The following is an 18,072-nucleotide window of genomic DNA, read 5'->3' as shown; positions in this document are numbered from 1 at the left end:
AAACCCAGGCATGTGCCCTGATTGGGAATTGAACTGTGACCTCCTGGTTCATAGGTTGATGCTCAACCACTGCGCCATGCCAACTGGGCCCTAACAGACTTCCTATGTTGCTTGATTATTATCATTACTGTCTATTGCATCCTCCCACCCACCCCTGCATGCCAGCAGCTCCTCCCTCAGAGATCTTTGTCTCTGGCTCACCGGCATCCCAAGAACCTGGAGGGGCAGCTGGGGTCACTCACACACATGTGTGGAGGGATGCTTGTGTCTGAGGACGCTCACATGGGCAGGGAAGTCAGAATCGCTGGGACCACGTACAAACGGTTTATTTTTCTATAAAGAACAAAGTACAAAGAGGTGGGCGATGGCAGTGGGGCCTTGAGGAGCAGCCGTCGGCAGGCCTCAGACCCTGGTGGAGGCCCGAGGAGGCCTGGTGGTTGCTCTGGGAGTAAACAGGTGTCCAAAACATGGCCAGTCAGGGGTGGAGGAGCCGAGCAGGTGAGGTGACGAATGCTGACAATGTCAGACAAAGCCAGGCTTCATGGAAGAGCGGCGGCAGTTGGGGCAGCTCCGGGTCCCATTGTTCTGCAGGCACCTTGGGAGGCAAAGGGCTCGGTGCACTCACTGAGCCCGTCCTTCCATCCTGGGCCAGGGCCTCTCTCTCCTACCCTCTCCTCTGCAGGGGCTTGGAAGGTGTCAGGGGAAGAGGATGGCCCTCAGTTCCCTGCCTGCAGCCCTGCTTGCCCATCGCCCTGGCCTGGAAGGGGTCACCTGCTGGTGTCTGAATGCCATGACCTTTCAGAGGCCTCTCGGAATTCTCTTTGGAGAGAATGATTGTAAGAATGGGAGGATCCAATGGGTTAATATATGGGAAGCTTTTAGGAACACCTGGGACGCAGAAAGCACTATGTAAATGACTGCTGTTAGTATTACTATTGTGATTAGATCCTAGGGCACCCCAAAGAGGCCCGCGTGCCCCCTGTCCCGGCCAGCGGGAGCCCTCACCGGAGGTGGAAGATGTGGGAGCAGGGCAGGGCCTGCAGCCGGCTGTTCCTCTCGCCTATGGACTCCCCGCACAGGCCGCAGTAGAGCTCCGTCTCCTCCACGCACTCGTGGAAGCGCACGACGTGGGCGCGCAGCTCCCGCTGCAGCCCCTTGCTGCGGTAGATGCTCTCGCTCAGGCAGTGCAGCTTCAGCTGGCTCAGCTGGGCCCGTGGGGACAGGAGTGCGGGCAGAGGGGACGAGACCAGGTCAGTGTTGGTGAGCAGCTGTCCCGCCTCCCCTTGCCCAGCCCAAGAAGCTGTCCTGAAGTCAGGCCTCACAGGGTCCAGTCCTGGGCACGTTCCCGCCTGGCTGATGGACCTAGAAAAAACGTCCTGCCCTCTCTGGGCCTTGGTTTCCCGTCATGCAGAATTAGGGGGTGGTGAGGTCAGTGGTCTTCACCCCTGGAACCAGCTGGGACCCCATGTTTCTGAAGGGTTTAATTGGCCGAACCTGTTGCATCGACTCCATAATTGTTTTCCTGTTCTCATCGGTTAAATACACACAGCAACTTGCTAACATTTCTGATCAGACCAAGGTACTCGGGTACACCCGAGTGGCTATAACCAAGCATTTTGGGACTATGACCCACCTTCGGAGAAATGCACATCCTTTAGAAGACTGTGAGAAACGCTGAGCCTGTTTTCACTGTTTAGATGTTTGGATACAAATATTGAATTTAGAGAGGCCATATATCTAAGCAGTGTAGACAGGCCAGTTGCCAGGCAGTGGGATCTTGAGCACCCCTGTGAGCCTCGCCTTTCTATCTGTAAAATGAGGCTCACTATACCCACCTTTGCAGAGAGACGGCGAGGACTGGAAGCCAAACCTACAAGAGCCCTGGGATGCCCATCTCTCAGGGAGTGGAGGCCATATTAGGAGTTTTGATGACCATCAAGAAAGTTCTGAGGAATTCTGCTACCCTCTGAACTGCAGAATTCTCGCCCAGCCCTTTGCAGCGCTCTCTGGGTGAAAGAGAGACAGCCGGGGTCTGGGGATGGCTGGGGCAACTCCTGGAGACCAGGAAGGGCTCGGGGTATGAGCGGGCTCGGGGGCCCTCTCCTCCCACCCACAATCCCACCTGGGCTCTTGACTCCAGCCCCAGAGACGGAATCAGGTCTGACCTTGTTGCCCACCTCCTCGGCCAGGTCCTGGGCTCTCTCGATGGCATCCAGGGCCTGGAAGGCAAGCACCGCTCTGAGCACAGAGCTGTCTGACTGAGGCCTTGGCTCACAGGCAAGAAAGCGGGTAGAGAGAGGTGGGCATGGGGAGGGTGCCATGGCTGGGCAGCCGCCCTGTGTGTGAAGGTAGCAGGAGGAGACTGGGGTGCAGCTGCAAGAGCTCTGTGGGTGCTGCCTCCTGCTTCAGTTTACTCAGATGCAGAAGGGGGAAACATTTCTGTCTGGTGGGGTGTTGTGCAGGCACGGGAAGCAGTTAAAGTATCCTGAGTTCACACCCCAGCTCTGGCCCTTTACTAGCTTAGCTGTGTGACGGGCAACACGTGGGCCTTCTCTGAGCCTGGAAAACGGCCTGGATGCCTAGATCGGGGGAAAGCTGATGGTAGACAACGTGTGTGAAAGTCCTGCAGAGGACCAGACCCACAGATTGTTGGCTGGGAGCCCTGGGAGAGCTGGGGGCCATCGGACCGGGCCTACCCTCACCTTGTCCAGCGCCTTCCGGGCCACCCAGCATTTGGCCACACCCAGCAGCACCTGCACCTGCCCCAGGCGGTTGCCGATCTCGGTCATGATGCTCATGGCGGAGTCGTACCTGGGGAAGGCTGTCTGCACAGCCAGGTGGGGGTGGGGTCAGGCTGGGCCAGGCCTGCACCCCCTGCCCCACATCCTGGTGACCTCACCTCCAGGTCCCCGCGGCTCCGGTGGATGTCAGCAAAGCAGAGCAGGCAGAGGGCCTGCAGTGGCCGGTCCCCGTGCTGCAGGGCGATCTTCATCGACTCCTGTGAGGGAGGCCGGTCGCTCAGGGCTGTTTGTCTGCCCCCACCACTGGGGCGCCCAGGGATCACCAACATCCTCAGAGCCCTACACACCAATCACGGTTCTCGGGCCCCACACACCGAGACAGTGGGGCCTCGCAGCACCCAGCAAAGTGGAAACTGAGGCTCAGAGAGCAGAAGTGACTCCATTAGGCCACCTGGCTAGGAAGAGGCAAAGCTGGGATTTGAACCCAGGTCGGTGGAACTTCAGAGATGGCTCTCTTCCAACTTAAAGTGTCCCCCAGAGGATGGGGGGCGGGGGGAACAGGGAAGCCCCCCACCCTGAGAATAGACTGGAAGGAGTGAGGTGGGGACCGGAGAAGCATGCAGCCTCAGGGCTCAGCTATGGAAAGGCTGGAGCAGGAGCAAGACATGGGGCTTCTGTGGGCTGATCCGGAAGGAGGAGACCCACCTGCTCTGGGCCCCAGACCCTGGCCCACACCACCCCCTGCCCGCTCCCCTGCTGCCCCACCTCACAACACTCCATGGCACTGCCCAGGTGGCCCAGCAGGCGATACGCCACAGCCATGTGGTACTGGCTCATGGCCCGGTACTTGAGGCTCCAGCCTTTGCCATAGTCATTGACGAGCTCTGCGGCCTTGCAGGGGAAGAACAGAGCTTTCTCGAAGTCCTGCAGGGACACAGGGCGGGGTGGGGCGAAGGGCACGCTGAGTGTCAGGAGCTGCCCCTAAGTTGAAGGCTGTAGGCCCTGCTTCTCTGGCCACCAGGGGCCCACAGGCCCTGTGGGGTGTTCATTCATCCTTTCTGGAATCCAGGGAAAGGGCGGTCCAGGCAGGGGCAGCAGCCAGTGGGAAGGTGTGGGTTCCATGAACACAGGGATTTGCACCTGGTGTGCTGATGTTGGATTATAACCCATTGCCGGGAGCCGGTCCATCCTTGCTGTTTCAAGGGACCTGGCATATATGGCATACGGTTCTTAATATGTTTGCTCACCTTCTTGGCGCTGTGTTTTAACCAAAGTCACCTCTCCAAGAAAGGTTGAATCCCCAGGTAGGGATTTTCCCCTGAAGTTAGGGAGGGAATAAAACCCTTCAACTAAGTGCCAGGCGGGTAATTAATCCCTTTAACTACGAACAATCACTATTAAGCTACATAATCTTTACTCCCTGGAATGGAGATAAGAAACGCCCTAACCTTTGTAATAGAAATTGATAGGATTGAATCAACTGGTATAAATACAGTTGTAACAAGACAGAAACACTCAGAACTTAGAACAGAATCAAGAAGACAGAACCTACACGGAGCCTAGAGACAGAAGAACTTTGCTGGAGAGAGCATGCCAGAGGATCCTGGAGAGGGACTGGCCTCGGAGCCTAGAGACAGAGCCTAGCGGGAGAACATGGCAAGGGATCCTGGACTGAACCTGACTACAGAGATTGGCAGGAGAACCTGACTGGAACCTGGACACTGAACCTGACTGGAGAGCATGGACAGAACCTGGCTGGAGAACCTAGCGAGGGAACATGGCTACAGAACCTCGCTGGAGATCCGAAGCAGAACCTCTCTGGAGATCCGGGCTAGAGATCCTGGCTAGGTTGCTGATCAACTGAACGCTGTCTCCGTGTCATTCCTTCTTCGCCGACTCCGTCCACACCTTTGGGGACCCCTGGACCCGCTGGGGTTGGACCCCGGCAACCCATTGCTCGGTTCTTGGCAATTAGTAGATGTACAATAAATATTTGTTGAATGGCCCTAACCGGTTTGGCTCAGTGGATAGAGCATCGGACTGTGGACTGAAGGGTCCCGGGTTCGATTCCGATCAAGGACACATGCCTGGGTTGCAGGCTCAATCCCCAGCGGGGGGCGTGCGGGAGGCAGCCAATCAATGATTCTCTCTCATCATTGGTATTTCTATGTCTCTCTCCCTCTCCATTCCTCTCTGAAATCAATAAAAATATTTTAAATATATATATTTGTTGAATGAATGAATGAATGAATGAGTGAGAAGGCAAGAAAATACAGCTGGCTTCTCTTCTCACCCAGTCCCTGGGGGCCCTCAGCTTCAGAGACACACGGAAGGGGGGAGGGGCTCTGGTGTCCTCCCCACCCCCACCCAGCAGGCTGCCTCCTGGACCCAGCAGCAGCTGCTCCCTGAAGGTCCGTGACTGACTCACTGAGGAATGAAACATCGGGACCGAGGCAATGAAATCATTCTCTCATCCTTCCTTTCTCCTCAAACCTCCAAGCCCCTTTCTACCCGCCCAGTATGAGCCGACAACCTCGCCTCACGCGGTTTGGAAAACAGAAGAAAATCAGAGAGGAGCTCCGTTCACCGGCTTATCCATCAACCCCACCGACGGGCCCTCTGCTTCTCTCCTGCCGATGTGAGCCCCTCCTCGGGCTCGGGAACAAGTCCCATCAGCCTTTCTCGCCTCATTTAAAAGAAAAGATAAAAATCCAACAATCTTCTTTTGACCCATGTCTCCTTCAGCTACAGCCCCGTTTCTCTGTTCATCCTCATAGAAACCTATTTGCCCTTTCACCGAAGAGCTAACAGGCATCTCTGAGTTAATATGACCAACAGAACTCTCAATAACCCCAACAGAAACCTGTTCCTAACAGTGTACTTTTAATTTGAAGTCATGTAACTGTTCTAGTTTCAAAAAATTTTAATTAAAACAAAACAAAACACGACACCCTAAAGACAGCCCTAGCCAGTTTGGCTCTGTGGATCCCGGGTTCGATCCCAGTCAAGGGCACGTACCTCGGTTGCAGGCTCCTCCCAAGCCTGAACCCTGGGCGGGGTGTGTGCAGGAGGCAACCAATCGATATGTTTCTCTCACATTGATATTTCTCTCTGTCTTTCCCTTGCTCTTCCACTTTCTCTAATAATCAATGGAAAAATATACTACTCGGGTGAGGAAAAAAACCAAAAACCCTAAAAACAGAAAATAGAAATAAGTCACCCTAAATGCATATCATATTATTATATTGTAATTAATTATGATAACTATAATTATTATCTATTCTATATATATAAAAGCCTAAGCAACTGTTACAACCAGTTGACTGGTCACTATGATGCACACTGACCACCAGAGGGCAGATGCTCAATGCAGGAGCTGCCCCCTGGTGGTCAGTGTGCTCCCATAGCCAATCTCCTGCAGTCCCTCCCCCTGGCTGGCTGGCCCCAATTGGCCCTGATCATGACTGGGCGACATGGCTCTGGTCATGAGCCAGGCAGAGGGACCCCACCTGTGCACAAATCTGTGCACCGGGCCTCTAGTCTATAGATAAAAGCCTAAGCAACCAGTCAACCAGTCAACTGGTAGCTATGATGCGTACTGACCACCAGGGGGCAGGCACTCAATGCAGGAGCTACCCCATGGTGGTCAGTGTGCTCCCACAGAGGGAGCCCTGCTCAGCTGACCAACGGGCGCTGGGCTCATGGTTCCCGGTCCTGGCATTGGGACTCACTGGGCGTAAGCCCGCAGCTACTTCTCACGCCACGCGAGGAGCGAGGCTGCTATGACAAGTGGCAGCTGCGTGGTCATGAGTGCGCCGGGCACCCTAGGACAGGTGCGTAGAGACTGCAGCACAGTGGAGCGGCAGTGAGTCTACCGAGCCGCGGTGGCGGCAGGCGCAGCGGGACTGGGATGAGCAGAGTGGGACAGCACGGCATCCGGCACGGCGTCCGGCCCGGGCACGGGCTCCTCCCTGGCCACCTGCCGCTTTGGGCACTGCTTTGTGCTGTGTGGGATCGAAGCAGACAGCGGGCTGGAGCCGACGAGCTGGCAGGTAAGGCCAGGCTGTGACGGCGCAGAGATCCACTGATCCCCGCAGGCCAGGCCGAGGGACCCCACCAGGGCATGAATATGTGCACCAGGCCTCTAGTCGATATATATAAAAGCCGAAGTGACCATCTGACCGTTTGACCATCCGACCAGTAGCTATGACACGCAACGACCACCAGATGGCAGATGCTCAACACAGGAGTTGCTGAGCTGCGGTGACTTGGCAGCTGCGATTCTTGGATGACACACCTAGAACCAGAGAGGAGGGACCCTGATTCCAGGGTGCACACCCGAGAACTGCCCTCTTGTAATCTGGGACCCCTCACGGGATGTCAAAGATCCGGTTTTGGCCCGATCCCCGGAGGCCAGGCCAAGGGACCCCACCAGTGCACAAATCCGTGCACCAGGTCTCTATCCTGGTGGTCAGTGTGCATCATAGCTCCAGTTGGATGGTTGAACAGTCAGACAGTCACTTAGGCTTTTATATAAAGATTATTATAATAAATACGTTAATGTTACATATATATATAAAATGCTATATATAACATAATGCAATATAATATGGTTGCACTATAATACATTTTATCGCATTATACTACATTAGTATAACTACACAGAAAAAAAATTTTCAAATGAACTTACAACATATACTTGGACAGTTCATCCATAGTGGGATGTATTATAAAGACAAAAAAAGGAAAGAAATCTTAAATTTCCTTCAGCTTTTTTTTTTTTTAAATAATATTGGTATTGTCTGTTGAAACTATTTTATGTATTTTGTAGGATAAAGAAAACACTTAATTGTGTTGTTAGAAACCAAGATTTTTAGTCTAAGAGAAAAGAGAATTGAGTTTAAAATAAGTTAGGGGTGCCCTAACTGGTTTGGCTCAGCGGATAGAGCCTGCGGACTCAAGGATCCCAGGTTCGATTCCGGTCGAGGGCATGTACCTGGGTTGCGGGCACATCCCCAGTGGGGAGTGTGCAGGAGGCAGCTGATTGATGTTTCTCTCTCGTCGATGTTTCTAACTCTCTAACCCTCTCCCCTCCTCTCTGTAAAAAATCAATAAAATATATTTTTAAAAAAATAAAATAAGTTAGGGAAAATCCAGAAATGTTAGACTTGAACTGGAAGCATCACTAGAAAACACCCTGGCAACTGAAAAGGTTTAGAAGCAATGACAACCCAGCAGCCAGCACCCTGAAAGCCCACATTTTGCCTTTAAATACCATTTTCTACTAAAAAGAACCCAAAGAAATGGCTGATTCCAGGTCTGAGACAAGGACTATAGAAAAGGAGCCTGGGACAGTTTCCTGTGCCAGAAAGCAAAACGCTTTCCAAGACTAAATTAATCTCATCCAAGGACACAGGCGCTTACTGAAGGGAATTCCACGGACGAGAGTTGAGGTAATATGAACATCAAAAAGAACAATCATAGTGATCGACCGAAGAGAACTGAATATAAAGAAAATCCACGCTTTCATAACGATACCCCGAGAAGAGGAAGCAACAAACCTGTCAGTGTGACCACGCAAGGCAGCCATCACCTCCACTCCCTACTCTGAAAAGTGGTAACTAAAGAAGGAAAAAGTGCTTATTCGGCCTTTCCTTCAGGAACTGTATTTCAAAGTAACCGCCTAGTCCCAAACGATGAGGGAAAGGTCTTCCCTTTAGAAAGTTCTCAGCTCATAATTGCAGCAGGAATACGAGTACTTGGAAATGGCCATTTTATTAGAGTAAAAATGAATGAGTTGATCCAGGCAACAAACAGCAACGGATGCTAAAACCATTACAGTAAATGTTGCTGCAGAGCTGAATGCTCCCAGGCACCATGAAAGGAAAAACACAAGCCCTAGAACGGAGGGATCAGGCGGCCACTCCCTCAACCACCCGATAGGCTGTGATATGAAGAGAACACGTGTGAACAGAAAGGGGCCACGTCCTGAACCTGACACACTCGGGGAGGCCTGGGTGGCCTTACACACTGAGACCTAAACTAGCCACAGAGGACAGCCTGAAATGAAAGCTGTTAAACTACACATCGTTTACAGTGGGTCGTCAGGCCCGGGCCAGCATCTTTCCCGACAAAGGTTAATCTTCACCTCAGCTGAGCCTATTGTCTTTTTGCATCTATAATAACAGACCTTGGGAATGTCAAAGTAATTTCCCTTTTTCCAGACCCCTCGCAGCACAGGCACCGCTCTAGGGAGACCACAAACCCCCTCATGGTTACTGAGTCCATGGTTGACTGTTAACGATTCTATACCCATCTAGTAAAAGAAGCCTGTAATTTCACTTTTGACCCACTCCCAGAGGTTTCCCCTCTGCTTTCTCCCGCCTCCCTAACCTATCACCAGTGGATTTCTTGTAACCTATATATGCCTCCTCTTTTGACCGGGATATATAAAATAAGGTGCAAAACTGCCATTCTCCAGAGCATTCTCTCAATCCCTTGACATTTTGCTTCCCGGCAATGGTCAACAGTTTGGCTCAAATAAACTCACAAAAACTCTCTATGGGTTTGAATGTTTCTGACGTTGACAACAGCATTGCTCATGTAACGTTCTTACCCAAAGTGGGCCACCTACCTCTATCCGCGTCCTTATTCAAATTGCAGTTCACGGGGAGAAAAAGAGATAAGGGAACAATTACACGACTCCTTGAGGAAGCAATGAGACAATGAGATGGAACATTCTACCAGGCAGTTAATCTGGCTTCTTCAATAAATGATGGGAAATAATGGAAGGGTAGGAATTTTCTACCAAAAGAGACTTAAGAGACACACTAACCACTGCCACGTGTGGCTCCTGTTTCTGTTCCAGTTCAAAGGCACCGAGGGGACAGGCGTCTTTTCAGGATAAGCACAGAAATTTAAGATAAATAAAGTAGCTCATTATGGTGTGTGTGGTAATAGCTTTGTGATTATGTATGAAAAGGTCCTTATATAAGAAAATGTCCTCCCCCCTCTACCCCAAAGATGCATACTAAACTACTTTGGGGTAAAAATATCGTGATGTCTATCATTTTATATCACGACACTTCAGGGATTAAAAGTACAAATTAGCAGTTACAAAATAGTCACAGGAATGTAAATCACAGCACAGGGAATATAGTCAATAATACTGTAATAACTATAGATGGTGCCAGGTGGGTACTAGACTTTCCAGGGGGAGCCCTTCGTAAGGTATGTAAATGCTGTACACCTGAAACTGATATAATATTAAATGTCAACTCTAATTGAAAATTTTTAGCCCAGCCGGCATGGCTCAGTGGTTGAGCATCGACCTATGAAGCAGGAGGTCATGGTTCGATTCCCGGTCAAGGTACATGCCGGGGTTGCGTGCTCGATCCCCAGTAGGAAGCAACCCATCAGTGATTCTCATCATTGATGTTTCTATCTCTCTCTCCTTCTCCCTTCCTCTCTGAAGTCAATTGAAAAAAATATTTTTTCAAATAAAAATTTTAAATGAAAATAGAAAAAAATATGTAAATCAAGTAAGGCCAAATATTAAGAACTGTTAAATCTAAGTGGATATATGGAAATTCATTACATTATTCTCTTGGCTTTCCTGTATGGTTAACTTTCTTCATAATAAAGAAAGGCTTGAGAACACCCCTATTCCTCTCCAATCCTATTGCATCTCACTGGATGGCTTCCCTGTCCATCTAGCTGCTGAAAACAAAATCCTCAGTGTCATCCTGGACGACTCGTTTCCTCACGACCCAGCTCTGAACTCTCTGCACACTCCCTTACCCTGAGATTTACTGAGCATCTACTATGCGCCAGGCATTGACGTCTGCCAAGGGCAGCCTGGCTGCCTAGAGAAAGAACAACTGCCCAGGACCAGAAGCCTGCGGTCACTGGTCCCATCAGTTCATTCACAGTCTGCCTTCTCCCTCCCCTGACCCTCTGACCCCACCTCCTCTCTCCTTCTCCCCTTCCCGGCCTCCTCCATCCTGCCTGGAACATGCCAGGTCTGCGCCCCCGCTTCCGGGGCAGAGCTTTGCCTTAGCTGTGCCATCTTTTCCACTCGTTCCCAGGTTTCTGCATGGCTCGCACTCTCATCTCCTTCAAGTCATGGGCACCACGTCTATGAGTCTTGCAACGTCCAATTGTTTGACATTGCAGCATCTCTGACCCCTTTCTCTGCTTTCCTTCCTCCTCGGAAGCACTTTCTAGCATGCTATGTAGTTTACTCACTGCGTTCATCCTCTTTCTCCCCCCAACTAGAGGGCAAGCTTCAGGAGGCCAGGGACTTGGCTATGGCTGGCACTGCTGCACCCGGGCCCACAGTGCCTGGGATACAGTAAATGCTCAATAAATATATGATGAATGAATCCTTACTCTCCCTCATTATATAGATACTAGAGGCCCGATGCACGAAAACCGTGCAAGAGTAGGCCTTCCTTCCCCGCTCTGGCACCTGGGATCCCCTGCGGCCTCCGGCAGGCACCCGGGACCCAGGCTTCCCTCACAGCCCTGGCTTTGCCCGGAAGGACGGAAGGATGTCTGGCCTAATTAGCATATTACGCTTTTATTATTATAGATACCTACCAAGGTTCAGAAAGGAGAAGGCCGTGTCCAGGCTCACACAGGAAGTGCGCGGCAGGGCCGTTTCACAGCCCCTCCTCACCCAGGAGCCTCCCGTTCCCCCAGAGAGTCAGACAGATCAAGGGTTGATTTCCGGCTCTGCCCTTCCTGACCCAGTCTTTACCTTCCTGGGTAAGGGTCACCCCTCTCGGACTCTCGTCCACCTCGTCCCTACCTCAACGGGAGGACTGAACGAGGTAACGCCGGGGAGCCTGAGCCCGCCGCGGCCCTCCCCCGGCCCGGCCCACCTTGACCTGCGCGTAGAAGCTGCCCAGGCTGCAGCAGACGCGGCACTCGAGCATGGTGTCGTCGTTGTTGTGGGCGTAGCGCAGGGCCTTCTCGAAGCTCTCCAGGGCCTTCTGGAAGAGGCTGAGGCCCAGGAAGGCGTTGCCCATGCTCAGGCTGACCTGGCCTCCGAGCTGGGCGCCCGCCCTGGTGCCAGGCAGGCCGAGGCAGGTCTTGCAGTAGGAGATGGTCTTGTGAAACTCGCACAGCTTCTCGTTGCTGCGCGCCAGGTTCAGGTAGCTCTCCAGGAGGAAGTTGGCATCCTCCAGCGACCGCGCGGTGTCGATCTGCACCACGGCGAACTGCCACAGGGCGGGTGGGCACTGGCCGTCAGCCTCCGCCCGCCCAGCCTCACAGCCCGAAGCCACCTCCCAAGCACAGCCCCAGGGCCCCGCCTTTCCTGCCCCAGCCTAGATCTCCAGCCCCACCACCCACCCAGCCCCAGCCTCAAACCTGCAGCCAGCGCCCCCGGACTCAGGCTCAAACCCCACCAGGAAGGCTGGAACCTGGACTCCTGGCTCGAGAGTCCTAGCCCCTGCAGTTCAAAGCCACAGGCCCGAACCCCAAGCCAGGACGCAGCATCTAAGACCCAGGCCTCCGATGTGGGTTCAGAGCCCCAGTCCTCGGGCGGCTAGCTTGTGGGGCACAGGGGGGCCTGAGGAGCGGGAGGGGGCCGGGAACCCCGGGGCCATCAGCTCTGGACCCATCCTCCCTCGCCAGGGCCGGGCGCGCCCACCTTCAGCATCTCCTTGTAGCGGCCCATCTCCGAGTGGGCCGTGACCAGGCAGCCCAGGACGCGGAAGCGCCCCACGAGGTCCGAGCTCTTTTCCAGCAACTTCGTCCACACCTGCAGCGCCTTCTCTGTCTGGTTGGACTGGTACAGCTGGAGCCCCTTCTCGATCTGCTGCTTCGTCTGGTCCTGCCCCATCCCCAGAGCCCCGTGCCCCACCCGGGCGGACCTCGGTGGCTCCCTGCCTCTAGGCACTCATGGCGGGGGACCCCCAGTACCAGCCGCCCTCTGAGCCCCGGGAAGGGAAGCAGCTCCAGGCAGGAGTGGAGCAGGGCCCGATGGAGAACGGGTGCCGCTCTGGGAACAAAGCTGGTCCGGCCCCTTGTCTGCAGCTGTCCCTGCCAGTTGGAGCCACGTGGCCATTAGGAATGTCAGCCGCAAGGTCACGCGGCCTCTGTGGCACCCGCCCCCGAGCGGGGAGGTGGCTTCCCAGGGATACAGGCACCCTGCCCCCGGGGCAGCCCCTGGGTGTCTCTCCGGCACCTCTGACACTGGCCCTGACCCTCCTGGCAGGCCAGGCCCTCCTGCAGGCTTGCCACGGAGCCGCCTCCAGGCCTGGGGAGAGAACTGGGAGGCAGCAGGACTGAGACTGGGCACACAGGTGTGGGCGGCAGGGGCAGGGCACAGCCTCCCCCAGGGTTCGTGCCTGTGGTCTCCCGGGCACCAAGCTCACATACCCACATGAACCTGCCCACACCAGTCCCAACATCGTAACCCCAGCGAAGTCACTGTCCTCTCTGGGCCGCAGTACCCTCACCTGTAAAATGAGGGTAACCAGAGGCTGATCAACCCTAACGCAGAGGCAGCAGAGTCGTGGGTGACGGCATGGGCTCTGGAGCCAGGCTGCCAGGGTCGAAGTCTGACGCCACTGTGAGCTGTGTGGGCAGTGTGGTCTGGGCAAGAGAGGTGGTACCCACGCCACTGGACTGTGAGAACTACAGGGCGGACTAGCTGACCAGGACTTAGCACAGCGCCTGGCACACAGGAAACGCTCCAGGTGTCGACAAGCAAGAGGCCACCCCGAGCCCTGTCTGCTCCACGGCAAACTGCCCTCCAGGGACAGAGCTGACCCTCGGAGGTTTATTTTTTTATTATACTTTTTTTATTGATTCAGAGAGGAAGGGAGAGGGGGAGAGAGAAACATCAATGATGAGAGAGAATCGTTGATTGGCTGCCTCTTGCATGCAACCCAGTTTTGGACCTTTCAGTCCACAGTCTGACGCTCTAGCCACTGAGCCAAACCAGCTGGAGTGACTCTGGGAGGTTTAAAAAGTTTCCCAGTTCCAATCCCAGTCCCCATGTGAAAGGGTCCCTGGTCAGGAGCTTTCATGCCAGACGTTGGGGAGGACAGAGTCTATGCAGGGAGCAGACACTTGGCGCGCGGGGGCCCCTGGGGTTGAGAGAGGCCCTTGGTAACGGGGCCCCCGCCAACCGCCAGCACCCCATTTTCTCCTCCCTCTTTGCAAACCAGGCCTCTTCTCCCACCAAGGCCAAGTTCCCCCCTTCAGAGTTAAGACTGTGGTTTTCAGCATATTCACAATTCTGTGCGTTGATCATCGCTAATTCCAGAACATTTTCATCACCCCAAAGAGAAGCCCCATTCATTCACAGTCACTCCCCACTCCTCCGTGTTATGGGCTGAATTGTGCCCCTGAACCCACATTCTTTTTCTCTTTTTTTAAAATATATTTTTATTGATTTCAGAGAGGAAGGAAGAGGGAGAGAGAGAGAGAGAGAGAGAGAGAGAGAGAGAGAAATATCCATGATGAGAGAGAATCATGGATCAGCTTCCTCCTGCAAGTCCCCTACTGAGGATGGAGCCCACAGCCCAAGCACATGCCCTTGACCAGAATCGAACCTGGGACCTTTCAGTTCGCAGGCCGACGCTCTCTCCACTGAGCCAAACCGGCTAGGGCTGAACCCACATTCTTTTCTTTTTTTTTTTTTTTTTTAATATATTTTATTGATTTTTTTACAGAGAGGAAGGGAGAGAGATAGAGAGTTAGAAACATCGATGGGAGAGAAACATCGATCAGCCGCCTCCTGCACATCTACTGGGGATGTGCCCGCAACCCAGGTACATGCCCTTGACCGGAATCGAACCTGGGACCTTTCAGTCCGCAGGCCGACGCTCTATGCACTGAGCCAAACCGGCTACGGCGGAACCCACATTCTTATGTTGAAGCCTTAACCCCTCCCAGTACATCAGAATGTGACTGATTTGGAAACACCATCTTTAAAGAGGCAGAGTGAGGTCACTGGAGTGGGCCATCATCCGTGGGGCCAGTGTCCCGAAGAGAGACGAGGACAGTCACGTGAGGGGAAAAGGGAAAGACGGCCGTCTGCACCCAAGGAGAGCGGCCTCGGAGTGACGCCACCCCTTCCAGCACCTTCGTCGCTGGCTCTGGCCTCCGGACTGAGAAATAAGCTCTTGTTGTCTAAGCGCCCCTGTCTGCGGTGCTTTGTTATGGCAGCCTGAGTAGACTAACAACCTCGCGACCACAGTCTGCTGTCCATGCACTTGTCTGTTCTGGACAGTTCATATAAACGGGGCCCTGCCGTATGCGGCTTTTCCTGACTGGCTTCTCTCACTTGGCATAATGTTGTCAAGGTGCACCCATGCTGTCGCATGTATCAGTGCTTCATTCCTTTTTATGGCTCATTGTATTTTGTTCATTAGTCAACGGGCATTTGGGTTGTTTCACTTTTTGGCTGCTATGAATCATGATGCTGTAAACATTCATGCATGAGTTTTCACATGGATATGTTTCCATTTTTCTTGAATATATATACACATACCTAGGAGCAGAATTGCTGGGGCACGTGGTAACTCTGGGTTCAACTTTTGAGGAACCACCAACCTGCTTGCCCCAGGGCCTTTGCAACTTTTTTTGGGGGGGGGGGGCTTTGCACCTTTGATCCCTTTCCTCCCCTCGCCCCTGGCAGCCCAGTTAGGGTGAATCAAGTTATTATCCTCTCAGAGAACTATATTCCATTCTGATACAAGATTTATCTCTGTAGTTTTATATTCATTAACTAGAGGCCTGGTGCACGAAATCTGTGCACTGGGGTGGGGTGGGGGTAGGGGCCTCAGCCCAACCTGTGCCCTCTCACAGTTCAGGACCCTTTGCTCCTTACCGCCCGCCGCTTGCTGCTCCCTACCGCTCAGCTCGTTGTTCCTTAGTGCTGCCACAAAGGCTCCCGCCACCACCGCCACTGCACTCACCAGCCGTGAGCCTGGCTTCTGGCTGAGCAGCACTCCCCCTGTGGGAGCGCACTGACCACCAGGAGGCAGCTCCTATGTTGAGCATCTGCCCCCTGGTGGTCAGTTCATAGTGACTAGTCATTCCACAATTCAGTTGATTTGCATATTAGGGTTTTATTATATAGGATAGGATATTGAATGTGAACTGTAAATGAAAAATAAAATTTTTAAAAGAACAAAATAAAATTTTAGATCTGAAATTTTTTTTTTAATAATTTTTATTTCTTGAAGTATTACTAAGAGTATTACATATGTCTCCTTCCCCCCCCTTCCCCCCCTTAACATTCCCCCGGCCCCTACCCCCTAGTGTCTTGTGTCCATTGGTTATTCTTTTTTTTTTATATATACATATATTTTATTGATTTTTTTAACAGAGAGGAAGGGAGAGAGATAGAAAGTTAGAAACATTGATCAGCTGCCTCCTGCACATCTCCTACTGGGGATGTGCCTGCAACCCAGGTACATGCCCTTGACCGGAATCGAACCTGGGATCTTTCAGTCCGCAGGCCGACGCTCTATCCACTGAGCCAAACCGGTTTCGGCTGGTTATTCTTATATGCATGCATATAAGTCCTTCGGTTGATCTCTTAACCGCCCCCCCACCAAACCCTCCCCAGGCTTCCCACTGTAGTTTGACAATCTGTTCAATGCTGCTCTGCCTCTGCACCTAGCCCTGTTCATCAGTCTATACTGGTCCCCATTATCTGTCCCAACCTCACTGGAGCCGTCCCGACCTCACTGGGGCCATCTCTACCTCACCAGGGCTATCCCTACCTCACCGGGGCCGTTTCAACCTCACCGGGGCTGTCCCGACCTCACCAGGGCCATCTCAACCTTGCTGGTGCGGTACATCGCCAGGGTCGTTTCGGCCTCACCGGGGCCGTCCCAACCTCACCAGGGCCGTTGGCCTCACCAGGGCCATTTCAACCTCAACGGGGCCGTCCCAACCTCACCAGGGCCATCTCGGCCTCATCGGGGCTGTTTCAACCTCACCGGGGCCGTCCCGACCTCACTGGGGCCATCTCGGCATCACTGGGGCCATCTCGGCATCACTGGGGCCGTCCCGACCTCACTGGGGCCGTTTCAACCTCACCGGGGCCGACCCGTAGATCTGAAATTTTTTAATATTTTTTAAATTCTCACCTGAGGATGTTTTTAAAATTGATTTTTAGAGAGAGAAACATCCATGTGACAGAGAAATACCAGTAGGCTGCCTCTGCACGTACTGACCCACTGGGATCTAACCTAAACCTAAGTATGTGCCCTAACCTAGAATCCAACAGGGACTCCTTTGGTGTACAGGTTGAGACTCTAACCAACTGAGCCACCTGACCAGGGCAGATCTGAAAAAAATTTTTTAAATGTACCTCCTGGCCCTGGTTGGTGTGGGTCAGTAGTTAGAGTGTCCTCCCACACACCAAAGGGTTATGGGTTCGATTCCAGGTGAGGGCACATACACAGGTTGTGGGTTCCAGCCCTGTCGGTTTGCTTAAGCAAGTGATCAGTGTTTCTCTTCCTCTTTCCCTCTCCCTCCCTGTCTCTCTAGAATCAATGAAAAAAACATATCCTTAGAGGAGGACTTAAAAAGAAAAAAAAATGCTGGTTTGGTTCAGTGGATAGTGCTTCTGCAGGGACTGAAGGGTGCTTTCTAACTGTTTTAGCAACTCTGCAAGCCAGAGGGTTTATTCTTATTTTAATTTTTATTGATTATTTTAGAGAGAGGAAGGGAGCGAGAGAAACACCAGTGTGCTGTTCCGCTTATTATGCTCTCTTTGGTTATGCTTCTTGTCTGTGCCCTGACCAGGATCCAAGCCGAAACCTTGCTGTATCGGGAGGAGGTTCTAACCCACTGCGCTGCGCGCTGCCTGTCAGGGGCCTCAGCAAACCCCTCTGGTGCCCTGGCCCCTGCTGTGGGCCGGAGCTCCTCTGCCTCAGCAAAGGTTTGGGTTCCGTTCTGTCAGGGCACCTACCTAGGTTTCGGGTTTGATCCTGGTCGGGGCTGACTGCTGCTCAGGAAGTGACTGAGGACCGTGTGCTGTCTGTCATTCTGCGGGGAGTTGGGGTTCCATTGCTGACATGGCTGACTCCGATCCCCACTACCCACCCCCATCCTCCATCGAGGACGACTTCAACTATGGCAGCTGCGCGGCCTCCGCCAGCGTACACGTCCGCATGGGTAGGTCGCCCAGGAGCGGATTTCTGGGCTCCCAGAGAGAGCGGGGTCCCAGAGGGAAAGCACTTCGCTCTGCCTCCCCTCGGAGCTCCCAGGCCAGAGCTGAGCGCACAGAGCTCGGAGGGGAGAGCCCCCCAGGGAGGCCTCCTAGCTGGGTGCTGAGAGAACGCCAACTGGAGCC

The 18,072-nt window shown here is 53.2% G+C and overlaps 1 protein-coding gene across 1 annotated transcript; it reads right to left on the bottom strand.

The window, feature by feature from the left end:
- Nucleotides 1–312: 312 nt before the first annotated feature.
- Nucleotides 313–12,760, bottom strand: RAPSN (receptor associated protein of the synapse). The gene is made up of 8 exons (XM_059709407.1): nucleotides 12,400–12,760; nucleotides 11,627–11,965; nucleotides 3,507–3,665; nucleotides 2,900–2,998; nucleotides 2,703–2,825; nucleotides 2,166–2,219; nucleotides 1,006–1,205; nucleotides 313–595 (listed from the first exon to the last, which is right to left on the bottom strand). Exons 1-8 carry the CDS (start codon nucleotides 12,589–12,591, stop codon nucleotides 523–525), a joined length of 1,239 nt encoding a protein of 412 aa, XP_059565390.1. The 5' UTR covers nucleotides 12,592–12,760; the 3' UTR covers nucleotides 313–522.
- Nucleotides 12,761–18,072: the final 5,312 nt, after the last annotated feature.

Source organism: Myotis daubentonii, chromosome 9, assembly GCF_963259705.1.
Source record: "Myotis daubentonii chromosome 9, mMyoDau2.1, whole genome shotgun sequence".
NCBI classification, from domain to species: Eukaryota; Metazoa; Chordata; class Mammalia; order Chiroptera; family Vespertilionidae; genus Myotis; species Myotis daubentonii.
Note: the sequence above shows the minus strand (reverse complement) of the source record. Positions and strands in the feature narration are given on the sequence as shown.

What these genes read in the sequence shown, in the direction of transcription:
- RAPSN (XM_059709407.1), bottom strand. Translation starts at nt 12,591, where the DNA reads ATGGGGCAGGACCAGACGAAGCAGCAGATCGAGAAGGGGCTCCAGCTG. An exon ending in GCTTCTACGCGCAGGTCAAG is followed by an intron (nt 3,666 to 11,626) that starts GTGGGCCGGGCC and finishes GTGTCCCTGCAG; the next exon opens with GACTTCGAGAAAGCTCTGTT. An exon ending in TCCCACATCTTCCACCTCCG is followed by an intron (nt 596 to 1,005) that starts GTGAGGGCTCCC and finishes TTGCCTCCCAAG; the next exon opens with GTGCCTGCAGAACAATGGGA.